Source organism: Orbicella faveolata, unplaced genomic scaffold (assembly GCF_042242905.1).
Source record: "Orbicella faveolata isolate gen_17 unplaced genomic scaffold, um_ofav_v1 contig_25, whole genome shotgun sequence".
In the NCBI taxonomy this organism is placed as follows: Eukaryota; Metazoa; Cnidaria; class Anthozoa; order Scleractinia; family Merulinidae; genus Orbicella; species Orbicella faveolata.
Window position 1 is genome coordinate 3841146 of NW_028301553.1, and position 26340 is coordinate 3867485.

Consider the following 26340-nt stretch of genomic DNA (forward strand, 5'->3'; position numbering starts at 1 on the left):
GCTCAGCTCTATTAGTTTTGCTCATCTGAGAAAACCAGTGACCCTCCTGCTGAAAACGTTGGTGAAATCCCTGCCGAAAGATGGGTGGGGGGCCTGAGACTCCCTGCGCCCCCCCCTCCCCCCCAACTCCGTCCGCTTGCGAAAAATTTTCCGGGAAACTGACTGACTTCTATTTTGCGCTGCATCATGGGATAGTTCCAGGAATCCCCTTCATAAAAAAGAACCAGTCGGCATTTCACTCCCTCGAGAACGAGCAGCAACGAGGCAAAATGGCAGATGAAAACATTCAAAGTGAGACACGCCAGCTCAAAGAAAAACTTAAGAACTATAAAGCGGGAAGTATCGAAGGATTAGAGACTTTCACTGATGCTGCAGAGGGAGAACTGGAGGGCTTGCAGATCCGACTCGCCGTATTCGGAATGACAGGCGCCGGGAAATCTTCGTTAGTGAACACGGTTTGGAAGACTTTGTACGGTAGGGAAGCCGCTCCAGCGATAGAGCAATCATCTGGGGCCGAGGGAACTCGGGTACTGGAAGATTTCTATTCGCGTGCGGGGACAGAAAATGAACTCGCTGGTTTTGTGTTTCATGACACGAGAGGTTTCAACTTTAATTTCAGCAACGCTGAAGAAAGTGAGTTCAAGGTTTGCGTTTTCTTTGAAAACTATCTTTATGCTAGTCTTATTGCAGTGGAATTTGCTTTGAAGTTGTGGAAAAACTGCATGCTCCAAGAGAACACTTTCGTTCCCTTTCGGTTTCAACCCCAAAGGCGGAAGTAAGATGTCACGCATGCACACCCAACCGTGACGCGCGACATCCGCGCACGCACTTATAGATCGTTTTCACGTGACGTCATCACTTTCGAAAATCCAAAACTAAAGAGCCACCAAAGTTTTTATCCTCATCAGGCATAAGAGGCGGTATATTTATATCTGTGTACAATTTACAGCTCAATAGCGTGCTTCGTTTGGAATCCAGAGCATTTTGAATTTCAGGGTTATGGAGGTGCGTGACACAAGGCTACGATCGAGTTTGTCGAAAAATATATACTTATCTCATGATTTTGAGCCTTTAAGAAGTTAGAGCATTATGAAAAGTGCTTATGTAAATGCTTGTTTGATCAATACTGATAATCAGTCGCCTAGATAGCCAAAGTAAGTTCCAGATGTTTACACTATTTTCCGGCCGCCATATTGGTGTGCCACGAAGGTACACCAACATGGCGTTTTCATACTGGGCTCTGCAAATATCTGCGAAACATTTCGACGAATATCTGAAGTTTGGGGAAACGCACAGGCCTAAAACTTGGAGAAGTGTCTTATTTAGTTGTTTTCTATAACATCGTAAGTTCATAGCTTTTTCCACTGGATGGTTTTCGATTTATTTTTTTTATTGCGTGACAGTGAAAACGATTTATACTGTTATTCGCCAGTTTTCACCTTCCTCATTCGGCTACACGTCACGATCGATCGGGTGGAGAGCATTTTATTCGGACGTCACGCGAAATTTTCTGCTGTTGTGAATGGTGATACCATGTAAGGTTTCTTTAAAAATGCAGGATTTTGCAGAGGACCCTATAGAAATAAACTATTTGGTTTACCTGTTTCCGTATCTTGTTTAGCAACTATATGTACATTATAACATAGCAAAAGGGAAGGGAAAAGTAGGTAGAATTCTTTGGTCAATATCTAGTCTTCTCTACGGCCTTGTGCACTAAAGAAGAATCAGTAGCTTCATTAGTTAAAATCTTGGTTAATAAATACTGCTTTACCCCGTTTTGCACTGTAGTTTCAGTCTGTCTTTTTTTTAGTTAGTGACCTGATGGTCAGGCTTTGTCTTCCCACAGCTTTTGGCAAGTTATAGACCGTTATAAGGTGACATTTCTTAGTGTCTCATAAGTAACAAATAAATAACGTTCTTCAACTGTTGTTCACTACGCTTCTTGCTAAAATATTTTGCACTCGTATTGTTTCAGATGAACTCTTTCGAATTTTATACGGCACTGTCTCGACAGGAGATCTTATAAAGCGAGGGGACTGGGCTGAAGAGAAGGCTAAAGAAGCTGGCCAAGCTGCTTGCAGGCTCGAGAAGCCTCCAGTTGCTGACCAGGTTCACGTGGTATTGTGGGTAATCAAAGCCAACGACATTCGTTTTGTGAATGACCAGTATATGGACAAGTTTGATTTCGTGCGACAAATGTTAAACAAGGAAGGTTAGTTCAATCTCATTTGTCTTGTATACCTGACTTAAATACAGAAAGTAGACAGCGAGCAGTCTCTCTTTTTCTCGAAAATCCGTGGGGAAGAACGCAAAGAAGAACGCAACACAAGTGAGCGGTCGTGAGCGTGCGAGCTTGACATCGAAGCCGCGATTAGCGCAGGCACGGATTTTCGAACAAAAGGGAGTCTATAGGGAAACAAGCTCCTTCCATCTTGTCTAATCTCAATTTCATGCCATGAAGACCATGAAGGGTCTGTGAATTCTCAGCTGCACAAAATTATGCTGTTACAGAGTATCTCAGAGTATCTCAGGTTTTTGCGAAATTGCCCATTGTGGCAAATTTCCAACCTCAAAGAAGAATCCTTGTTTGATATCCGTTCGTCGGTGTGGGGGGACTCCCAGATGAAAAGGTCGCAGATGCTCGTCGTCTCGCTCAGGGGTAGAAATAACGGATTTTAGTCTAAATTAGAGTGTTCACAACGAAAAGTCACTATTTTCAGCCGTCCCGACAAGAATCCCCGACTTTTTCACATGGGTTTCCCCCCTCCCCCGGTCTGACCATAAAACTGCGTCTAAACTAAAAGCCTCTATGAGTTGTTACAGACCTTATTCGTCGCGGCGGTTAGTCTAAATGTTTCACTTGCCGGCTCGCCGACCCAACATAAAAGTTTCTGACGCTAAATGAAACTGACAAAAGTTCAATTGAGACCCTACACTACTGAAAAACTACTGCAAAATTGATGTTAAAATCCTTTTAAAATATCCAGCTTTCGCCGATCTGCGGCATCATCATCACTATCATCATCATCTTTCTGGCGCGAACTTTGCGGTAAACGATGTTTCGAATAACTGAATTTTTATGGAACTGTAAAATTGTCCTTTGTTCTTCCCGATGTTGAAACTTCTCCGTGTCTTCTTAATTAGGTGTTACCATAATAACAGCCGTCACGCACGATGACAAATTGTCGCCTAAAGACAGGAATGACGTCAGAAAGAAAGCCATGGAAGTTACCGGAAGCAAGAAGGCTCAAACCTTTGTCCTCGCTAATTGGCTGGAAGAGTATGAGGAGTATGACGTCAGATACCAGCGGGATGTGTTGAAAATGTTGCACACTGCGCTTGGGAGTGGAGAGAGATCAGTCAGAGCCCGGCAGATTCAGCGAAAACTGAATAAAAACAAATGACAGCACAACACGTCGATTTGACGTTTAAGATCAACATTCTGTTTGTATTTGTTTTATTGTAGTATATTGAGCGAGAATTGTGATAAGCAGTGCAAGCTGGAGGTCAGAGAGTTTTTTTCTAATGATTTTTAAGTTTGGCCAAAAGAGTATCGCAAACGTCTCGAAAAAAAGCTTTTGGTTAGTGGGTCTCCATAACCTCAGTACTTTACTTAATTAATTTGATTCGTTCTTTTGGCGATCACAGCAGTCCATGACTGACCATTGCCGAGATAGATTCACGTACTTGAAGCCTCCAAAATTCGGAATCAGAAGCTGTTTAGCCAGCATTAGTTACAGCCGTTACTCACTCTATGCTTGTTCAGATGCCATAAGTCAACTTAAACGCATGCGTACAATCAAATTGAAAGCAGAATTTTCTGGTTCCTTTATTTGATTTTGTCAAGAGTGTCTGGCCGTCGGTCACCGCTTAACGAAAACGCATTGGCTCTGGCCTTCGAGGTGCGGGATTAAGTCTTGTTTAGAAATTTTTCATGTCCGGGGAGAGTATGGACTTGTCTTTCCTTACGATTTATTTTTTTCCTCTCTCTCTTTGCGTCTTGTCATTTACGTGTATATAAGAAAGTTATGTGAAAGTTGCTCTAAGCGATTACCTTAAAAATCTCGCGCCACTTTGTCAGCCAATCAAAATTAAAACCAAAACCAATTGTGACTCGCTTGCACACGTTACGTTTTCCCGTGCTTCGTTTTGGCTACATGTATTTGCTTTGAGTTTTGATTGGTTCACTGAAAGTGTGTCTTTTGTGATTAGTCAGAGTGATTAAATTGTCATTTGTTCTCATTGCTCCAACATGCACTGTTGCTGTACATACTATGCACTTATCAATTACTGATTCCGAGGGGAACAGTTTTGTTTTGTTATATAGCTGGAGTTTAGTGTAAAGTAATAAGGCAAGAAGAAGTCAAAGTAACCTCTGGTGAGTGGGAGAGCGGGCAAACAATTGTGTAATTGTTGCTCGCCGGGCGACATCTAGATTTAGCCATTGCCACGTGACCATAAATTAACCACTAAGAGCGCGCGTTAGATTCAAATAAACTCCAACTACTTCATAAAAGTTGCATCAACGTTTTATTTACGATTTTTTATGTCAGTATTGTGACTGTTGGAAGATCCTTTACACCGTTTTAAGAAATCATGGATTAAGAAATTGTTTTTGCCGAGTGGAATCCGCATCATTTTCAACTGAAGATAAACAGTATCATGTTCAGTTTCAAGGGTCGCGATCACTTTGCAGGTGAAGTGCTTTGAAACTGACTCTTCTTTGTTACAATCAATTATGAATGAAGATGTTTACAATGTTGCCTTTCAAAATTCAATTACTCAGAAAACGTCAAATTGTGCCAATATTATGATAAATAATAAATACGGTTCCTTGTTCATCAGGGCCAAGAAAATTGAATTTCGTCAGCTTATCCATCAAAACAATATTGGAATTATCGTATTTCGTAAAAAAATATATATATATATTTACGATATGAAAATTGCTTTTTGCCTGCCTTCATAAGATAATACCGAAAAGAAAATAATGTTGATTGTTATTTTTAGGGAGTAGCACTGATGATATTGGGTTTTGATCTCCAACTGAGTAACTTAAGAGTCTTAATTCTCTTTTTGAAATTTTGTTGTTATAAAGCGACATATCTGACACTTGTGTTTTTATCAATGTTGGTGGCTCGCAGTATTTCCAATGCAGAAATTGGCAGGTGCCTGGAAATCAACTCTGACCAATAATACTCCCCTATTTGTCGCTTATATCAGTATTTATAGACTGTGCATAGTCTGCGGTACTTGTCTCCCAGTGGGGAAAAGAAAATAATTTCAGTCAAGTGTTATCTCATCCGTGGAGTTCACTCGGCGGAGGACTGAATGACGCACGAATAGATTCCAGCCGTCGATCATCAGTGTATTCAAAAAAAAAAAAGAAAGTAAGTTTATTTTTTTTCTCTGCTATATGTTTTTATTAGTAATCCCAACTGTAATGGAAGTTTAAGTTGCCTTTTTTTCATCTTACTATGAGCAGATTTTTCTTCTAGAGATCGCGTTTCATCAAAGCGGGAAGGAAAATATTTGCTCCACGATTTATTTTATGTGAAGCTAACGGACAAATTATTGAAAGCGAAAGAGTTGTTTATTAGTTCAAAAGGATATACTTCGATTCTTTGTTCTTTTTAAATTGTTAAGTCCTTGGTTAAAATGCAAATCCCATTCACTGGCAAGAGTCGATTTAAAAAATAGCCTTTTAGTTATGAATTTTTAATTTGGTGGGAAAGGGAAAAACTCCTAGAGGCAAGAGATAAGACTGATCAACAACACATACAGCTCGATACAGCCTTTGATTTGTCAGATTTATCCATCTTTATTTGCGAAATTAGGGAGAAAACGCTGTCATCGATGTCTTTAAATAGTTTTTTATGGAAAACGAAACGGAAGTTGTTCATCTTAAGTCTTCACCAAAGGAAGCTTTCAACTAAATGTCCCGCTGCTACGTGACAGAAACGAACTAAGGTAATTCTAAAACGATTGTTTCCCCTTTTTGCGCGTCAATTCAGCTTGCAATTCTAAGAGATGCCTAAAACAAAGTTCTGAGCTGACTGAGCGCACCTGCGACTGTAGGGTCCATTAACTTAGCTACGCATAAACAAAAAAAACCATTTATCTTACTGTCAAGTTTTATTTTTGATGGCGATCTACAGAACTGTGACAAACGTAGAGAATCCGCAAACTGGATTTAGTATAGATCACCATCGCGAGTTATGGCGTACTTCTGACAATAGCATTTGTTCTTATGTTAATTCCTGTTAATTGCTCTGTCAGAACATGTATAAGTTCACCTCCCTTGATCATCTCATATGCTGAATGGCCAAAAGCGAAGGAAGCGTTTAAAAAATTACCAAGAAACTTCCGTTGTTTTTCTGGAGGTAAGAGGAAAAAATGAAAAATTGGAGACGCCAAAGAAACAAGCGGGGTCGAAAACACACAAATACGTTAAATTTCTTTTCACTTCTTCGTACTCGTAAATAATTGTGTTTGTTACGTAAATGACGTAGTTGCATGGACGTTCAATTCGCCTAAATAACTCGGCAAAATACTCCTTTGAGAGCTCAATCATATAAGTCAATTTCTTTTATATATTTTGGTTCCTATAACAAATTTAACAATTTAATTTTTTACGGACAATTTTGTTCGTAAGGGCCGGGCTTAAACAAGAAATATTGTTGCGGAAACAACAAGCTTTTATGTTCCCGTTGTCTGCCGCTGGGAAGCATGTTTTCAAATTTTAATTTTCAATTTTGCGTCTCGAAAACAAGACATTTTTTCGGTGCTTTGGAAGCAATTCGTAACGATCTATTTTCTTCCGAAATGTATGTTGCTCGCGCGATTAAAAAGCTCGGAGGAAACATTTGTTTCCGCAGCAATTTTTTTCCAACAATGTTTCCTTTTTAGCTTGGTCATTTTATCTGTTTTCTTCTTTTGTTGAGGCAAAATTTATAAACCAGAAGCTTATTAAATGTGTAAACTTGTTAAATGATCCTTTTCACGCTCGTAAAATTGATTTGAACTTTTTAGAGCTGAAACGAATATTTTGACACCATCGAAAAAACAGCACAGAGTGGCAATACTAATAGGCAAAATAATGTTTAAATTAAACCTGAAAACTAGGCACAAAGAAAAACGAATGCAGCAGGAGGCGAGTGGGGACAACTAAACAGAATTTACAGTTTGCTCATCGTAAGTATACAATTAGATTTGCTGCCTGTTTTGTTTTGGTTTGTTTATTACAGTTTTGTTGCGTGTAATCGGGGAACAGCTTGATAATCACACAGATGTCGTTCCCTCTGGAACTTAAATTCACGAAACACTGTTCTATTTTCTCTCTTCCAGAAGAACGGAGTTAAGTAGAGACGCTGTTTATCTACAAAAGATGACGTTTGTATACACGGTGTTTTTCGTCGAGTGGGAAGCATGTAAAGACTTTTTAAGAGACATAAGATTCCCATCTCGGAGTCAAATCGAAGTTCACGTGTTTCACCAAAAGGACGCCGACCAAAACCAACTACGAACCACGATTCCCGATAAAAAGCATTACGACGGTCGTCCAATCGTCGCCAAGCACTCGTCGATCACCTCGTTTCCGAACGCTGTCGAAGATTTACTCGTATACTATGCAAGTTCCTTCGACTTTTCTCGATTCAAGAAGCCCGATGTTTACTTGGTCTCGGGCGAGGGTCGACGCTACGAAGAGTTGGCGAAGATTTTACGAAAAGACAAGAGAGTTTCCGCGTGGGTCATTGACGGAAGACGGACGACACTTCTGGATTGGGTTGACGCAAATCGTGTTTGTAAAATATGTAAATTCGTTTTTGATTCTGCTCATGAAGGTGTTCAACACTATGATGAATTTCATATGAAGTAAATACAACTTGTTAAAAAGATTGCAAAAACTTATTGAGAAAATTTGCGGTGTTGAAATTTTACACTTCTGTCTTCGGGCGATGTAAAACAGATTCAAGTAACAAGGACACATTGCTGGAGGCAGAGTGGGCGGTGATTGCCTGATCTGGCCAAAATGCTAATTTAAACTCTTGAATTCACTAGTTTTTATCCTACATTGATTCTCAGAGAATTAGCGAAGGTGAAGAAGTTTGCTTTCTCTCGCGAAAGTGACAACTAATCAAAGGTCATTGTGGTCGAACCTCAATAACCTCGAGCTTAGATCCAGACGTGCCTCTAGCTGCTCTAGCGAGGAAACCTGTCAGCGCGTCAAGCCAGACGGCTGTCTAGTTCAGGATGTCAAAGGATCCCTGCTATGAAGAAAGATGCAGGATTATTCGGCAATTTTTTTCAATTTGTTGAGTTTTTACTGCAGTATATTATTATGTGAAGCTTGTAAGTAAATACAGTTGAACACCACCATCTCGAACTCTCGAGGGAAACGAAAAATAGTTAGAGATCGCGATTGTAAATGAGTGAAAAGCATATCTAAGGGAGAGATAGCAAGATAGCGAGGAGATCAGCTTGAGATAGCGAGATTCGACAATCAGTGATGTTGCTAAAAATTTGACAAAAAAAAAACCCTTCAGAAAAGTGACAAGGGATTGATGACAAGTGTTGGTGCCGCATATATCGAAAAAAAAATTCAGTTACTTTGAAAGCTAAAAAATTTTTATCGGAGCCATTGTAAAAACTATTAAATATTAGAAACTTTAGCCTTGTAATGTTATTCCTATCCACGTACTATGGACTTTAACCTGTGTAAAACCGCCTCCCTAGGCTCCCCTCCCCCTAAAATATCGGGGGTGGGGGTGCTAGGGGATTAGCGGATGTACACAGCCTCTATGGACTTGAGATTTCATTTTTAAATATTGAAAAAAAAAATAAAGTTAGTAAGGTTCGTGCACATTGTTGTATGCAAAATTCACGACCTTTTTGTACTGTTTACAAACCGTTATTTCCCCTTTCCAAACCGCAAGTGAATCAGATCACATTTGAGAACTCGGGAACCAAAATGTGGCATAGATGTTATACTGAGAACACAACTGACGAGAAACTGCGCTGTAATGCGAACGCACGATTGAATTGAATGATACTTTACGAAATTTGACTTACTGACAATGCAATAACGTGCTTTACAGCTCGCGATCGTAAAAAAACTCCACTTTTCCAGTTTTTCTACGCTGATCACCGACTGTTGTTCAAGAGATCTTTGAAAAGCGGGTTTGAAATAAAAATCGGACAAGTTCGTTTTGTGGGTAGACAGATTTTCGTGTGACTATCCTGTGATTGAGGTAAAATAAGACATCTGATCAATCAAAACAAGCGTTTTAAAAGAACGGTTTCGCATTTGCTTTAGTTTTGCCACTCTGCACAATTGGCTTAAAAAAAAACTCGCGCCACTTTGTCATCCAATCAGATATTTTTACTAAATCCAATCGTGACTCGCCCGCACACGTTTTTTCCCATGCTTCGTATCAGCTTCGTACATTTGCTTGGAGTTTCTCTTGGTTCAATGGATACACTCTGCGTCCTTTGCGATAGACCAGAGTAATTACTTTGGTTTTGGGTTGGTTGGACACTCGATTGAAAACTGCTCTAATTGACCAAACAACCAGCCAATCAGAGCTTGGTGCGAGTACACGCCACGGGCGCCAAGCGCGGGAAACTGACATGCGTGTGACTAGGGCGCTTATATGTAGGGCGGCCTTTTTCCGCCTTGGTGTGATCAAGGGCGCTTACCAGTAATTACCAATCAACCACCGAAAATTTAGAAACAGCGACAAATAGTATGGAAATTACCAGGAAAAGTTACCAGAAAATCCGGAAATTGTAAGGTTTCCGAAAAGCTAACCATTCGACGGAAAATTCTGGGAGGGAACACAAATGAAACAGAAATTCCTGGTCAGAAATTTCTGAAACTTTCGGTATACCCCGCAAGATTGTCCTCGTTTCCGGAAATTCAGGAAAATGCTGTTCAATCGTCGCTGGAAATTTTTGGAAACTCAAACCGGAATTTTTCTTCGAATGGAAAGCGTTCCAAGTCATAATTGGTTTTGGTTTGACTTGTCGTTTGTATCTGTTCGGTTGAGTTGATTGATGAGCGAGCAGCTGTTTCTTCTTCAAAATTATGAAGTTCACTGACAGATATGCCTGTATTTACTTCAAATTACAAAAATTCAATATATTAATTTTCACCACATAAAATATACATTTTCATTGTTCATTTGTTTGTTTACCCCTGAAATAATCGAAATAAGCATCTTCATCTTGTACAAGATCTCGACACAATTGTTTCTTATTCTGCGCGACCTTTGGATTCAGAAGTAATTTCGAAACAGATTTTTTGTGGTGGTCTCTGTGTTCTCCTGGACTCAGGCACTCCTTTTCCATTTCCAGCGACTTTTGCTTCAGCAACTTTACTTCAGACCAGAAGTTCTCGTCTTTGGAATTCACTTTCTTCCAAAACGTTTGATTAAAGTGTTGATAGAGCAACACATCAGCTTTATTCCATTCCAAAAATGTATTCCTAAATTGTCTTGGGATGCGATGTTTCTTCAACGACCGCAGCCGCGAATTGTGTTTTAGGTAGAATATGTCATCTAAACTCCAGCAAAACAGCTGCTTCAGTAATATCAGAGATTCATCAAAGTACTCCATAATTAACACCAGCTCAAAGTCTTTCTCAACCGAGGTGATAAAGTTTTTGATTACCTCAGTTTTATCAAACTCCTCAGGTTCCAGACCAAGATCAAAACTCATTCCATTTCTTAGTGTGTACATTGTGTTTATTTCTGGCTTGAATTTATCAATTTGCTGCAGGAATTGATAAAGAGGATTTGAAGAGCCTGAAATTCCAAGAAATGAAGGGAAATCTTCAAAGAGAAAGGCTGATTCAAACCTTGAAACTGGATGGCGAACGATGGTTATAAACTTTGTATCAGAAGGCATTATTAATCTCATGGTGGTTTGATTATATCTGGGGAAAAAAGTTGTAAACTGTTATGAAAATTGATTACCACAAATCTGCTATTTAGCTGTCTCAACCCTACAGGGGAGCTCACCCGTATTTATTTCCAGTATGTTGAGGAGACACGAGTCTTCATGGAGGAGGAGGACTTGATAGAGAGGGAGGAGCTTATACAGCAAAATATGAGCAGGTTATCAGTCTGCCACTCTCCTTTTCAAAGTAATTTGATAGGATAACTTTTTTTTATTACCTGGAGTACAGGTACCAATGATATTTTAGCCAGAGCTTATGACTTGTCCATTTGAAGTTGAACAACATTGCTCCGTTTTTATTGTTTTCATAGTGAACAAAAAGCAGAGAGAGAGAACAGGGGGGCTTTTGGACTTTATTTGATAGATTTCTGATTCTTGTTACCAAAATAACTTAATAGACAAAAAGGGGGTGGGGTGGGAGGAGAGTTGGGAAGCCTTGTTTGCCAAAATCATGACGCAGATGATAATTTTTACCAGCAGATGGCGTCTTTTAACAACCCTTTACATATAAGGCTGAAAATGTGGCAGTACTGTAAAAAATAATGCATGTGTCTTGAAGACAAAATACCCCCAAAATATGCCAAGTCAGAATTAAAACACATACCCTTTTTTGAAACCAACATGATCAAACTCTACGCCCTTTTTCAGACCAAACCAGCTCAAAAGCCATACCCTTTGGGGTTGCACATACAGTCATATAAAGCCTTGTGCCTATATGAGGGAGTACCCCACCCCCATGGCCAGTATCCTTGACCCCTGAATAGAGAGCATCACTCACAGTCTAAAATCACAGCACAATGACCCCATACCCTTTTTTGAAACCAACATGATCAAACTCTACGCCCTTTTTCAGACCAAACCAGCTCAAAAGCCATACCCTTTGGGGTTGCACATACAGTCATATAAAGCCTTGTGCCTATATGAGGGAGTACCCCACCCCCATGGCCAGTATCCTTGGCCCCTGAATAGAGAGCATCACTCACGGTCTAAAATCACAGCACAATGACCCCAACAACTGACCCCAGTTATGAATTCTTAAAACAACATTACTTCACTTACCTCGCATGACTGCACAAGATATTTGGCTTGTTGCCGGGTAAATTACCAACAAAGTTAACTTGAAAACTCCAGGGCCAGTAAAAAGAAAAGATTTGTTTTCTAGGCAATGCCACTGTCAAATCCCTGGTCTTGGCAAATCTTAGCAAAATGTTGGCTATGGAGCTTCCACCAGTCTTGTGAGTTTTAAGGAACAAGACATTTTCAACAGAGTGACATGTACCACTACAAAGAGCAAAAGTTTAGTAACAATTATTGAAGTGCCTAGTGTAACCAGCATTGTAAAGAAGAAAGGTGACACAAGCGACCTGAATCATCAATGGACACTGATTTTATAGATCAACTAATTCTCTGGGAAAATATCGGAACGAATATCTGCCAACAAGTAAGCCCAGTAAACGATTATTTCAAGCTTGCCGAACTACTGAAAGAGATCAGAATGGTACACTCTTTTCACTTCAAACAAGCAAGCAGGTTTAACACAAATTTAACACCAAGAACAGTTTTAAGTCTGCGCTGTCATAATCACCGACTGCATACCGACACTGTAGATATTTTATATTTGAAGTATTATTTCTTCACACATTTTCTTAGACCCAGTCACCCTTTCACATTAATATACGGCGAGGGTTCATGTGATGTAAGGAACAATTGCTACGTTGTAGAGTCGTCTCAAATGTGACGACCTAGCACCTTTTAAACAGAGCTTATCGGTAAAAACAATACTCATAAGGATTGTTTAAGCTTTTGGTCTGGACCAAAGCCAAAGACGATTTGCTGACATTCAAAGTACCTACCTTTTAAGAGCTTTAAAAATCGGCAGAGCGGCATATTTAGTTAGGATAAAGATTATCAATGCAGCAAATGTCAATTTCTTTATCCGAGAAATTCTTAAAACCCTCATTACACGTTGTCTACTTCATGAATGCCTTCAGATCCTTTCCGTCCGCCATGTTGATTAGGTTTACCAGCCGCGGCGGACTGGGCCATTGCCCTCACGTGCGTGATTGTAACGCGATCCAGGCGGAGCTGTCAACGAAGATCACGGAAGGCTGGCAGATGGGTGAGTTTGGTGAATTTCATTGAGCAATGACAGGAACGGGAAATCTTAGGTTGCGTTTCTTTGGGGTGATCTGGATCAGCATCAGTGATCCAAGGTCAGTCGGATCATGGTGCACCAGAACCCGGGATCAAAGGAACCGTGACCAATTTCTTTGATGCGCCATGATGCGAGTGCTAGTGATCTTGGATCTCTGATCCTGATCCAGACCACCCCAAAGGAAAGCACCCTCATTCTTTCAAAAGGAAATTTAAGATTCTATTTAACATTGTCAGATCAGCTCAGTTTGTTCAGAGCCCCCTTCCCCCCCCCCCCCCGCCCCCCGCCCCCCAAAAAAGGTCGAAGGGCGCGGATTTTCTTACCTAGACTGGAGAAAAACAAAATTGACGTTTTCTGTTACTAAATAATTTATTCCGCAATACTGAAATTCACTCAGCGAAAACATTTATTAGATGTAACGCTTTCACAATTTGTCACTTTATTGAACGTTGTTTTTTATTAGTATCTTTTCAAGATGCCATGAACAGCTCGTTAAATACTTTTAATGACTCCTCAACGAAAATCAAATAACAAACTAATTTAGCCCAGGCTGTACATGTACCAACAACAACAATAATATTACAACGTAAATTACGTACATTTAAATTATAACTTACAGGTACCGTATATCTCATTTTTATTTAAAACTATACTTTCGTTTTAAAATCTGTCAATATGTTATCATTTCATTAAAATATAAATACATATAAGCCCGGCTAAAAATATCAAGTTTCTTTCAGTTTAACAAGAAATAACACACAAACTGCAGTGAGAAACATGACAATAAAACGCATTGTTTGAAACAAAAACAAAACTTTATCATTTAACTTGACGTTTCGTATGTTTCGACATACATCTTCAGAAGTGACCGTTGAGAATAGAAGTAACAACTAAATTTTAAAGATAAGTACCTTATAAACAATAACAAGGGCAAAAGCTGAAAAAATACTCCATGCAAACTAATCAGTAAAGATAAAGCTTTTCGCTGCTAACATTATCATTTAGGGTAGGTTTCAATTCCCTAAAGAAAAATAGTGTTCACGATATTCTTTCAGTTTACTTTTGAATCTTAACTTCAAAATGAACAATCTGTACCTGACAATATATTACAATTATAAGGAGAGATAAGATCCTGACTATCTCAAATTGCAATTAATTGAATATGATCAAGCTGTAAGTTTGTTTTCTCCGTAATAATCCAACCACTCCTGTAGTTTACTGATTTGTTTCTCCACAGAGCTCTTAGCTGTCCCTCCTTCAGCTGAATATTGTTCCACACTGTGTTCATAATCCCACACTTTACTCACATCTTCTTCAAAGAGTGGGCTATGAACAAACAAGAAACAAAAACGCGTCAACAAACTAACAAAACTGCGACTCCAGCGGTGTGAGGCTCAGGCATTGACCACTGGCCATTCTCGGACAAAACACTGCATGTATCTAATCTTATTACACGACTAATACAACTAAAATCCGCCAGTCAGAGTACCCTTCACTGCCAGTTCAGTAGTTTCCAAGTATTGGACTGGATATAGATTCTACAGCGTTTTTCAATCACAAAATCCCACCATAAATCCCTTAACCAACCACGCTCGAAACTGCTCTGTCAAAATATCACAAATTCTCAGAACCTAATAACAGTTAATGTATGGCGCGTAGTAAGGAGAACTTAAACTTTCACAAGAGACCTTGCAGCTCACCTAAATTGCTCGAAACCGTCCCGTCAAAATTGGCATACGCCCAAGTTCTCAGAACTTTATTACAGTAAATGTATAGCGCGTAGTAAGGATAACTTAAGCTTTCAGCTTGAAACCTTGAAGCTCACCTGACTTGCTTCAAGTCCTCCAGAGTGAGTGAGTTCAACGGACAGCCTTTGGTTTCTGCGACATGAACTGCAGCACCGGACAAACCATGAGCTTCACGGAATGGAACCTGAAAATATGGTTTGTAATGTTGTGCATCTTTTAATCGAGCACAAATCAGTGTACTCTAAAATTATGTCTTTCACAAGTACATCAAGCAGGTATCCGGCGATCTTCAAACGTTCTTCCCTTCGGTGAAATTCGCCGACTGAGTGCTCAAGTCTCGAGTACAGATCTAAGGCCCATCCACAATGCGCCGAAGAAATTTGAAAACTCAACTTTATTTCTACGGACCGAAAAAGGAGCTTTTCAACAACGCTCTTCAAACCGGAGGAACTTGAAAACGCCGGTTTTGCGTTTCAGTGTGGATGGAAAACATTTTGAAAACGGAGCTTTTCGAAAACGATGACGTCACGATGATAATGTGATTTCCCTGACCAAGTTTTTCTCAAACACAAATCCAAAATGACCTGTGATTGTTGCGTTTTCAAATTTCTCCGGTGTAGCGTGGACGGAAAACGTCTGATGCGTTTTCGGAGCGATGGGTCCGTTTTTAAATTTCTCCGGCGTAGTCTGGACGTGGCCTAACTCATTCAAAAATAGGTCTACACACCCCTTTCCGTGCAAGATAGTAAGCCAGATCTGTGGCCAGCATGTCAGGGCTCAGTGCAGCTAACATGTTGTCTTTGTGAACCTAATCATCATGGAAATAAATAACAAGACGTTAAGTTTCAAGTGTAAGTTTTGCGTCAAGAGTGAAAAAGCGGCGTGGAAAAAAAAGATTTTGAGCGGTCAAATACATATGTTTGCCGCATCTTCTCAGCCAATTATAAACAAGCAAAAAATTATTGGTCTTCCATCTCGCGTGACTTTTCCCGCGTTTTTGCTCGCGCCTTTTTCATAGGAGTCAAGACAATCTACAAGACTGTCAAGATTGAAAGTTTAAGATCATCGTTATCATAGAAATTATAAGAATTATTTCCATTATCAAACCTGTCTTCAAAAGGGATGAGTTTCTAGGGAAACTGTTGTTCTGCGTCGACAGGAAAGTGAAACTTCAAACATATAAGTGCCTACAGAAGTAAATTACTAAAAAGTATAACTGAAGCGAATTTACAAAGCCAACGTTTCCAGCAATAGCCCTTTGTCGAAGTGCCAACGCACACTAGAGTGCGAATGGACAACCTTACAACTTTTTCCACGGCGGTTAAGTTACCTTTCACAACTGCAATTTAATAATAAGCTAGGTTCTTAGAAAAGTAGAATGAGTTTGGCTCAGTTGCGTTTGCACTTTCCAAGGCCTGTAAGTAGCAAAACAGTGTGAGGCGTTCTGTTCAATTATTTCAGTAGTTTAGTTTTAAGACAGTCATTAGTTTAGTAGTAAGAAGATTGTTCAGAATTCTCTTACTTGAAGAGTGATTAAAGTTCCAGTCGCCACTTGAAGCAAACCCCGCAATGTGTCGCATACATCAAACAGAGGCTCCTTATCTTCCTACAAAAGCAAAGAGAGATTCAACAAATGTTCTAAATACAGTCACAATTTCGTGCGCTGATTCGTTGAAGGAGCGAATCGGCTCAAGACATACTGAAGAATAAGGCAGCCGGACGAAGAGCTTTACAGAAGTTATGAGAAGTAATCACGTGAACATGATGTCATTGGTATTATGCAGTGTTGCTAAGCAACACCTCTGGAGAAAACTATGCTCAGTCAGTTTTCGGTGGACCAATCAATCAATCAATCCAACTTTATTCACGTGTCAAAGTATTCTAGCTCGACTAAAAAGACGTACCAATATACGACACCTACACTAAGCAAGTTCCTAATATTTTATGGAGTGTGTTGTGACGTAACCGGACCAAGTTGTTGCTGTTTGATAGTTATCGACGTCATAAGTTCTGTTTATGTGCTGTTTTATTTTGTCACATATATTCCTGCCATTAAAACAGCATTTCAACATGCTAACAATCAACTAACCTGTAAATCTTTGTTATAAGTACTCGGTATTCCCTGCGAAATAAAAACAAAACTATGACGACATGATTGATCATCGCAGTTATATACAGTTATGAAGTTTTTTTCAGGCTTTAATTTCACAACTGCTTAAGTTGTGTATATAACTGCGATGATCAATCATGTCTTCATATCTTTCTCCGCAGTTCAAATATATGATCTTTCATATATTCACTTGCAAAAACAAAACTTTTGGCTCGAAGTTAACAATACCCGACTCATTAAACGCCTTATTTCAATAAACACATCATACATATCTATTGTTTCTAACAGGAACGGACGATCTTAATTTCGGACTAAAAAGTGTCCGAAAATATAACCGTCCGAAATTTATAGGCGTCCGAAATATTTACAGTACAGAAAGTACAGTATATAACTTTTAAATAGCGCCAAAGCTCTTACGTTCCTTTATGAAGCGAACTCTTGAGACACTGTTTGAGATGCGTAACGGCTTGATAGAATACGTGTCATTTTCTTGTCAGTGTATCTCTAAAACCTTGAGGGTGCAGTAAAACGATCATTTTCATAGATGTTGTTTTAGTCTAATTCGTGTTTTGTTGGCGTAAATTTAAACGTCCAAAATAAAACAACCGAAATTTTTTGCAAGTAATGCACAAAACTAATCTACCGTAGGCTTACCCGACTTTTCCCTCTCTTTTGCGCAACTCATGAGAACGTCTGGCTGGGCCTCGCAAAATCTCGAAGCCTAGTTAGTGGTTTGAGCCACATTGATTTTAGTCAAAACTTCCCCATGAGACAAACTAACAGTTCAAATGAAAACATTCATACCTTCAAGGTCATCTGCATGCCGGCACACTACAAGGAAAAAAGATTGCGGCGATTTCAAGTGAAAAAAATTATTTACAAAGATTCTTAAAAACAACCCCAAGAAATCTAAGGCTAGGTGTTCACTGAAACTTAACACTTACTCGACCAAATATTCGTCCTGATTTCCCTCGAATGAGCTCTAAACTGTCCGCATTTTTCTTCTGTGGCATAAGACTGCTTCCAGTGCTGAAATGCAAGCACAGTTAATTTACTCATTTACTAATCTAACAATTTTCTCTTTAAGTGTACCAACTGATTTAAAATTAAATTTCCTAAACAAGAAAATACTAAGCAGTAACTATTAAGCTATCTTTATACATTTATTTTCTTAAAAGGAAGAATCACCCTAGAGGGGGACTCCAACAAAAAGCACGGGGGTGCTCATCGTGGTTTTGGTACCTCGTAGGGTTTTCGGGCTTAAAAGGTACACAGCGGGAGCCTTTCCGGTATTTTTTAGGGTATTGAGCCGAAAAAAATATGACAGGAGATAATGTGTTGTTTTAGAATTGGTACTGACCTCCTAGGGGTGAAAAAAAAAATATCAAGCCACGCCCCAAAAAACAAAATCTTGGTACCTCGTAAGGGCTCCTTTCAAAATTTCCGACGAGCACCCCTGTCTTTTATGTGAGAGTGCCCCCGGGGAGAGAACATGACATGACAAGTATAATGGTTCAGCAAAGAGTGGCTAGAAACAGCTTACCTGTAGGCATCTGATAATGATATGAAACCAAACTCCTTGGTGGAATAAAGAATCATATCTTCAGCCCAGCGACTGTAAAGGAGCAAATACATAAACCTGTATGAGAAAGTTTCTACAATGCAAGCTGTCCTAGCTACCTGATATCAGTAACACTACTGTAATGTTTAACTTTCTTGATTAATTCCAAACCTGAGATGCGTTGACAGGAGTGAAGCCCAGAACAGAAACTCCACAATGTAGTCCCTGTCTCCTACTGCATCCATACTGTTACCTGATACAGCTGAGAAATTCAACTCTGCAAGACAGATTGATAATACCATTTGAAGGACCCCAGGGTGAAAATTAACAGAGTGGTCACCTCCTGACTTGGACAGAACGGAGGCTGTAATGGAAATTTACTTTTTCGATCTGATGAACTCAGAAAGCTTTAAAGGATAGCATAAAACCACCTAACGACATCATGAAACATCAATTTTGACTTCATTTTATTACACGGAAAACTGACTTAGGGAGAAATCCAGTGAGCGCTATAGCCAGAACAATATATGTACTATAGAGCTTACTATTACAGGTAAGGGCATGTTTTAAGCTGTGCACCCTTTAATAAGCCATAATTTTACCTTTGGCAAGAAACTGGCGGTCAACATTGAAAGGATTTCCAGCAATGGCACCGCTACAACAAATAAAATTACACAAATATAATAACCTTATTATAATCAAATAATGAATACAAGTGAGACACACCTTTATGTATTATATTATAACGTGTTGCATAGATGATGTTTATTTTTTTAAATTACTATTTGTTGCCAATAAATTGCACCCAACTGCTCTAGAGTATCTATGGATGAAGGAAAACTTGACAATGATTTCTTTTATGGGGAGGGGGGGGGGGAATTCTTCCCTTTCCCCCAGTTTCCCACCCTTGATCCTTCTCCTTTTCTTGGACTGAAATTGTACTAAAACAAACATTTCTGCATCAGTAAGGGTTTTTTTTAAAACATTTGACAATAAAGATAAATGGTAAAAGTTTGCGACGTTTCGACTGCTCCTTCGGTCATTATCAAGCAAGATGTAAGAAGTAAAATTTGCATAGATATATATAGCTACAAAGAGGTAAGAATGTGTGAAAATTATTAATGAAGTAAAAATATGTAAAAAGTATGTAAAAGAATTTACAAAGTAGTGCTTAAAACAATAAAAACATGTAAAACTAATTAATAAAAAAAAGATTATTTAAAAACTTTCGCACGAATAGAGTCAGATTGTACATTGAGACTTGGTTTCAGTTCGTGAATAAAAAACATTTCAAAAATAAGACAGTCAAACTTGGTTGTACATTTCTTTGAAATCGAAAAGTTATTAGTAAGATCTTTAGGGGCCAAAGAATGTTCCTCGCGAAAATGTTTTCCAATTGATGACGATGGGTTTTTGTGCTCATTGACGCATTGGTGCAAGTGCCGGCGCGTAAAACCAACATAACCTGCATCGCACAGGTCACATTTAAAATGGTACACAAGGGACTGTTGGTTAACGACTGGTGGCTTGACTTCACGTGATTTTAGGTCTCGCTCAATCTTGTGGCTGATGAAAACAGGTTGGATGGTGGTGTTTGTTTTCGTGCTAAGATCTTTCAGTTGCGTGCGAAGAAAATCAGCTGAAGCTTGGTCTTTGAATGGTAGGACAATCCCAACGGGCTCTGGACTGTTGTTGTCAGTCGGTGAAGGAACAGGTTGCTCAGAAACTTTGATGGCAATGAAGCGTGTTATGGCTGAATTAATTAAGTCATCTGGGTATTCAAGACGGGAGAACCTACCATTCAAAGACCAAGCTTCAGCTGATTTTCTTCGCATGCAACTGAAAGATCTTAGCACGAAAACAAACACCACCATCCAACCTGTTTTCATCAGCCACAAGATTGAGCGAGACCTAAAATCACATGAAGTCAAGCCACCAGTCGTTAACCAACAGTCCCTTGTGTACCATTTTAAATGTGACCTGTGCGATGCAGGTTATGTTGGTTTTACATGCCGGCACTTGCACCAATGCGTCAATGAGCACAAAAACCCATCATCATCAATTGGAAAACATTTTCGCGAGGAACATTCTTTGGCCCCTAAAGATCTTACTAATAACTTTTCGATTTTAAAGAAATGTACAACCAAGTTTGACTGTCTTATTTTTGAAATGTTTTTTGTTCACGAACTGAAACCAAGTCTCAATGTACAATCTGACTCTATTCGTGCGAAAGTTTTTAAATAATCTTTTTTTTATTAATTATTTTTCATGTTTTTATTGTTTTAAGCACTACTTTGTAAATTCTTTTACATACTTTTTACATATTTTTACTTCATTAATAATTTTCACACATTCTTACCTCTTTGTAGCTATATATATCTATGCAAATTTTACTTCTTACATCTTGCTTGATAATGACCGAAGGAGCAGTCGAAACGTCGCAAACTTTTACCGTTTATCTTTATTGTCACACATTTCTGCTCCAAAGTATATTTACTTCAACTACAACTTGGGACAAATAAACTCCCACCTTCCAAGAGGATTGACATCAACTCGTTTAGAGAGCTCCTCCAGTCTTTTGCAATCTCTCTTCAATGCCCAGGTATAGCTTTAAGTTAACAACAATGTCTTTATTAAACATAATTTCTGCACAACATTGGCACATATCCTACACTACTAAACTGTGAGCCTATTGCCACTGGACCTATAAAGTTATTTACTCCTACATGCAGCCTAGCAAACAAGAAATAGCAAGATCAAAGCAGGATTCTGTGGAGGCATGGTAGCCTCAAAGGTTAGTGCACTTGACTTCGGATTGAGCACTCCAGGTTCAAACCCTGGCCGGGGACATTGTGTTGCATTCTTGGACAAGACAGTTTACTCTCACAGTGCCTCTCTCCACCAAGGTATATAAATGGGTACCGGTAACCTTAGTGCTGGGGAGTATATAACCCTGCGATAGACTAGCATCCCATCCAGGGGGGGGGATTACAAATATTCCTAGTTGCTTCATGTTATAGAAACCAGAGATATGCACCGGCCTGATGGGCCAGTTGGCTCATATGCAGACTTTTAAATATGGCATCAAATCAATGATAGAGCACTATACATTCTGTAGTGCATGACTAGATGGGGGGCATCAATGTAGTTATGGGCTTTGTATGCGTTGCAGGCCTAGGATCATACAGTTTCAGCATATATTCCACTAAGAGCGCAATACACATTTGCAAAAAATAATGCAGCTATGGCACTTTGCATGTCATATGTGCCTATGAAGACAGAGTGCAAAGTAAACCAGTTTCTGCACTTTGCCCTGTGGGCAAGCTCTAACTATGATGTACTTCAGTAGCAGGATTAATTAATTTAAAATTTTACTTGTAGCAGCTATCAGATGCAAGTTTATTTGCACACTGGAATAGGGATATTCTTGCATCCTAGGCATGTAATGTGTGCAGAGGGTATACAGCAATAGCTATTCGCATGCTTTGAGTACAAAAAAAAATGCTAATTAAAGACATGTAGTATTTAACACTTTCTTGTAAAGTGCTGATAGCCTAAGAAAACAGATGCCTTTTATTGCATACTTATTTTCGACCCTTGCAACAGAGACATCTGTTAAGATTCCATATTGATGACAGACAACAGTTATCCATGGGATCATGTGTACTAAAGACATCTGTGGTCACGTGTTGATTGACACCCTCAATCAACACTCTATCAAAATCTCAATCAACACTTGATTGACATCTCCATCGATACTCGATCAACATTTCGGTTGACAGTCAGTTGAGAGTCAACTGATTTTTGCAGACTCTAGTGTCGACATCTAGTGTAGATTGATACATATGAGTCGGTCGACACTCTGCCAACTATCAACCAGCTGTCGACTGAATGTCGATTGAGTGTTGATGGAGATATTGATCGAGTGTTGATCAAGATGTTGACAAATACTATCCAGTCCATGCATCACCCTGATTGCTTTTGCTGACTCACAGAAATGATAACCCTACAACAAGCAATCCCACACACCACACCCATCACTGTGTTCTCACATCATCAGCATTATAGAATGTTTTGGATCTCTAGTGCTCTTGTGGGAGATTAGGATATTTCTTAGAAAAGAAATGTCTGTTTTTATCACTCATCCATCAGTCCCTACTTCGTCATAAAATTTATTAAACAGTACCTCAAGAGCCAGTGACTCCATCTGATAGGTTGAGCACGCTTGAAAAAAGAAACAACATGCAAAAAAACGACAATTGAAAACAATTAATCTGGGTACTGGACAGGAAGTGACAATTTCAAAACAGTCAAATATTTCTGATAAAATATGAAAAGAATCTCTTACCTGCAAATGAGTATAACCAGGCATCAGAATGTCAATCTCGCTACAAAACACAAAAGTCAAACTGAAATTAGATAACAGACTAAAGGTACTGATTCTTAATTATTGCAGCCTGTCTGGGAGCTCATTACTATAATATAGGTCTGTAATGCATAGATATACTTGTTTTTACCATTAAAAGCTTTGTGTATTGGGCATGAAGTTGTGTTATTTTTCATTTTCTTTCAAACTGGTGTTAAATTAGCATCTGATATTCAAGTGACACAGGACAGGCTAGTAACAGAATTATGCGAACTTACACTTTAGCTCTTGTAATAAAAGCTTTGATCAACTCAAGCAACAGTGAATGGAGAGTTTGGATTTCATTCTTCAGCCACAACCTGCATTGAGTGAGAGAATAAATGTTACGAGTGCCAAGAGACAACAGCCATACACTTTGCACCTACTGCATGCCTATATAAATGGTTGACATTTCACTGCAACCCTGCCCTGAAGCCATCCCGTCAATACAGTCTCCTGGTTGTTATGGCCATTTTATTTTGGACCAAAAAAACCGGGTGTCTGGAAAACCCAAATAGCAAATAGTCACGAATAGTGAACAGCGAATAGTCCCGAATAACAAATAGTATGAATAGTGCAAATAGTCTCGAATAGTGCGAATAGTGGCGAACAGTCTTGAATAGTAGCAAATAGTGGCAAATTGTAGCAAATAGGATACCCAGTATCTTGCAGTCAACCTCGCAACAACATAGGATGGGATTTTCCTGCTAAAAAGCACAGACGCTTATCAGGACAGAAGGTGTTTCTAATCATAATTTTTTCTATTTTAACCACTGAAAAAGTGTAAATACATCTTTATTAGGTTATCCTTGTGTTTTGTGTATTCTTAATGTCAGCGATGGTCAGTCCTAGCCTGAGTCTGGAGAAGAAAAGGTAATAAATTCACTGAAATTCTGTTGCTTATTTGGATAATTAATTAATGCAGGATATTAGATCTAAAGCAGTGACTACTGACAACTATTCATCACTATACACCACTTTTCGCGACTGTTCACCACTATTCGCACCATTGTATTTGCACTATTTGGGGCTATTTGCTATTCACTATTTGCGACTATTCACTATTCGCTATTCGGGTTTTCCAGACACCCAAAAAAACCTTCAATAAGTCATTTCCTTATTTAATAAGAACCCCTTAAATTCCACCAACCTATGTTAAGCCAGATTTTTGTGGCCTGCTAGTGACTAGATTAAAAAGGTTCTGCAGTGTATTGGCATTTCAGAACATAATCCACATTTAAGCTGTAAATTGCTTAGAGCACTGAACACCAATCTTGACTCAAATACACAGGTTAATATGAACAGGTGAACCAAGTTTAGCAACTATTTTCCTCTTACAAATAATCAATACATACTGAATAAGTAAATAAGTAATATTGGGAGTTCATGACAGTAATCTTCAACACCACTCTCCCAAGCCCCTTGGAATTTATAACGACAGTGTTTTATCACATCAAGGGTTGGTTGGTAACAGTAGTTCTTCAAAAATCTTATTGGAAGCCACCCTCACAAGTAATACGATGATTGATATATGTGAAAACGACTGTTAAATAAACTTTGAAAAGAAGGAGTGTTTTGTAGAGTGGTATCTTTTTTAGGAACCAATCGCTGACTCCATTCTCTTACCTTGCATCCACTTGAGCCTTTAAAAAGAAAAAGAAATTTTAAAGATTAATAGGCATGCTATCAGTGACACTTTTATAAGTATCAGGTATTTAATACTTCATAGCAGGGCAGTGCTAACATACCTGGTCATTTCTACTTCTGCCAGTATGAAGTTTACCACCAACACTTCCAATGATTTCCTATAAAAACAAATAGCTTCTGATAAGTAATACCCCCTCTCCAAACATTTCTCAGTTTGGAACTCCACCCCAGACCACTCTAGAAATTTCAGTTTGGCTTCATACTTTCCTTCACCAATTTTTGCATTTGAGACCCCCCCTCCCACCCCTCCCTCTGAATTTCCAGCATAATTACCTTCAATCTTCTCTCATTCGCTGTGTGAATGTCTTCATCTGAAGGGTGAAGAATGAAACTTCCACTAGCCCACTCTTCCTTAACCTGAGGATGAATGCAAAGCATACTGACTCAAACAAAATTAGTTTTATCAATTGTAGTGAACAATGAAACTTGTACTAAAACAGTTACAAAATTTACTTATGAATTCTGACAATTTTTGTTTCATCGTTATTGCACCTTTCAATACAACATGAACTCTGCTCAGTCGACAGTTTTGGGTTTTGCTGAAGTCAATCATCTGAACACACCTCTCAAGAAACAGAACTTTACTTCAACGCGTTGAAAAGGTCACATGTCACATCTTATGCCCACTGACCTTTTCTAGACCACTCAGGATTTCCTTCATTTCATCATTGGTGACCAAACCAGCCTGCTCTATTCCTTTGACATATGCTTCACTTCCCTTTTGGCAAAGAAAGCATTTAGTAAGTGAAATAAAAGAAAATATTTAAATACAATTTAACTGGTGCATAATAATTTCAAAGGGGTATAAATATGATTATTATATTTTGTTCCAGAAAATGTTCAGACTCTGCTTATGAAGGGTTTTATGGTTTAAACTCCCCACCCCCACCCCCCTCCCTTGAAATTCCGGTTTAGCGTCACACTTTCCTTTACATTTTGGGATTTTGAGACCACCCCCTCCCTCAGAATTTCCAATGATCTTCCATGGGGTATGTACATATATGGAGTACAATTTCACCAGTGAGTCATTAATGGCTTATTGAATCGTAGATGACTGGACCTCTGATCTGTCTGACGAGGTTGGGATAAATCTTATGATCATCAAAGGCGATAAGACATCCTTTATTGACTTGTATAGATAACACTTAGTATTTCTATCATTACCACGATGTCTTCCTTCCACATTCTTTTATCAAAACCAATGGAGGCGTTAAATTTATCCATCTCTGGATCCACTTTTCCAGTGAAACGTCCACCCCACAGCTTTCTTCCCTGGTTAAGAAACGACATTAATTATCTTTAAGATAGTGATCGCAAATCCAGATCAAACCTTTTAAAAATATATCTTGTAAATTGCTTATTTTATGGAATGCATAGAGCGAACTAAAATACAAATAAAACAATTCGTAAATACATACTTAAGCTTATAAAATAAGTTATCTTTCTAAATTAATTCTAAGTTTAAGTCATCTTACATCTTCTGCATTCGCCATTTCAACGCCGTCCGCTAAAACAACCTTAACGTTTGGAATTCTTTGTTCCAATGTCAACTTCCTTTCACAGAAAAACAGGAACAAGAGAAAAAGGAAGTAGAGAGCAGGAAGCAACTGATGAACAAAGTCAATTCCACTCTCCTGGTTCAACTTCACGTGTCTCACGTGTCACGAGACTTTGTTTATGAGCCCGCAGAATTGAGAA

At 38.9% G+C, this 26340-nt stretch overlaps 5 protein-coding genes across 6 annotated transcripts; 2 read left to right on the forward strand and 3 right to left on the reverse strand.

Annotated features, from left to right (window-relative positions):
• Nucleotides 1-167: 167 nt before the first annotated feature.
• On the forward strand, nt 168-5387 carry LOC110052854 (interferon-induced protein 44-like). The gene is made up of 3 exons (XM_089293228.1): nt 168-633; nt 1976-2212; nt 3145-5387. The coding sequence occupies exons 1-3, from the start codon at nt 270-272 to the stop codon at nt 3402-3404; spliced, it is 861 nt and encodes a 286-aa protein (XP_089149354.1). The 5' UTR covers nt 168-269; the 3' UTR covers nt 3405-5387.
• Nucleotides 5388-5623: 236 nt separating this feature from the next.
• LOC149108613 (uncharacterized) lies at nt 5624-8860 on the forward strand. 2 transcript variants are annotated; one of them, XM_089293231.1, is made up of 3 exons: nt 5624-6380; nt 7123-7191; nt 7345-8860. In XM_089293231.1, exon 3 carries the CDS (start codon nt 7385-7387, stop codon nt 7874-7876), a length of 492 nt encoding a protein of 163 aa, XP_089149357.1. In that variant the 5' UTR covers nt 5624-6380; nt 7123-7191; nt 7345-7384; the 3' UTR covers nt 7877-8860. The 2 variants fall into 2 exon arrangements, with proteins under 2 accessions (XP_089149357.1, XP_089149358.1); XM_089293232.1 differs by having other exon boundaries at nt 5624-5967.
• Nucleotides 8861-10095: 1235 nt separating this feature from the next.
• LOC110041818 (galactosylceramide sulfotransferase-like) lies at nt 10096-13372 on the reverse strand. Its single transcript, XM_020747148.2, has 3 exons — nt 12810-13372; nt 12016-12237; nt 10096-10933 (listed from the first exon to the last, which is right to left on the reverse strand). Exons 1-3 carry the CDS (start codon nt 12914-12916, stop codon nt 10171-10173), a joined length of 1092 nt encoding a protein of 363 aa, XP_020602807.2. The 5' UTR covers nt 12917-13372; the 3' UTR covers nt 10096-10170.
• A 161-nt stretch (nt 13373-13533) lies between these two features.
• LOC110065487 (argininosuccinate lyase-like) lies at nt 13534-26306 on the reverse strand. Its single transcript, XM_089293891.1, has 20 exons — nt 26118-26306; nt 25807-25914; nt 25274-25360; nt 24916-24999; nt 24684-24740; nt 24562-24578; nt 23175-23255; nt 22879-22918; nt 22717-22754; nt 21061-21138; nt 19133-19185; nt 18702-18807; nt 18513-18584; nt 17914-17998; nt 17774-17800; nt 16949-16981; nt 16382-16465; nt 15587-15667; nt 14937-15043; nt 13534-14437 (listed from the first exon to the last, which is right to left on the reverse strand). Exons 1-20 carry the CDS (start codon nt 26133-26135, stop codon nt 14278-14280), a joined length of 1416 nt encoding a protein of 471 aa, XP_089150017.1. The 5' UTR covers nt 26136-26306; the 3' UTR covers nt 13534-14277.
• LOC149108614 (uncharacterized) lies at nt 19398-20404 on the reverse strand. Its single transcript, XM_089293687.1, has one exon. The coding sequence runs from the start codon at nt 20402-20404 to the stop codon at nt 19745-19747; it is 660 nt and encodes a 219-aa protein (XP_089149813.1). The 3' UTR covers nt 19398-19744.
• Nucleotides 26307-26340: the final 34 nt, after the last annotated feature.

Bases quoted from the DNA above. Each gene is read 5' to 3' on its own strand.
- LOC110052854 (XM_089293228.1), top strand. From the start codon at position 270: ATGGCAGATGAAAACATTCAAAGTGAGACACGCCAGCTCAAAGAAAAA. The intron at 634-1,975 runs GTGAGTTCAAGG...GTATTGTTTCAG, and splicing joins TTTCAGCAACGCTGAAGAAA to ATGAACTCTTTCGAATTTTA. The intron at 2,213-3,144 runs GTTAGTTCAATC...CTTCTTAATTAG, and splicing joins ACAAATGTTAAACAAGGAAG to GTGTTACCATAATAACAGCC.
- LOC149108613 (XM_089293231.1), top strand. From the start codon at position 7,385: ATGACGTTTGTATACACGGTGTTTTTCGTCGAGTGGGAAGCATGTAAA.
- LOC110041818 (XM_020747148.2), bottom strand. From the start codon at position 12,916: ATGAGGGTTTTAAGAATTTCTCGGATAAAGAAATTGACATTTGCTGCA. The intron at 12,238-12,809 runs GTAGGTACTTTG...TGCTCTTTGTAG, and splicing joins ATTTTTAAAGCTCTTAAAAG to TGGTACATGTCACTCTGTTG. The intron at 10,934-12,015 runs GTAAGTGAAGTA...TTTTTTCCCCAG, and splicing joins ATCTTGTGCAGTCATGCGAG to ATATAATCAAACCACCATGA.
- LOC149108614 (XM_089293687.1), bottom strand. From the start codon at position 20,404: ATGGTGGTGTTTGTTTTCGTGCTAAGATCTTTCAGTTGCATGCGAAGA.
- LOC110065487 (XM_089293891.1), bottom strand. The intron at 16,982-17,773 runs GTATGAATGTTT...TTTATTTCGCAG, and splicing joins GCATGCAGATGACCTTGAAG to GGAATACCGAGTACTTATAA. The intron at 15,044-15,586 runs GTGTGTAGACCT...CCATATTTTCAG, and splicing joins ACTATCTTGCACGGAAAGGG to GTTCCATTCCGTGAAGCTCA.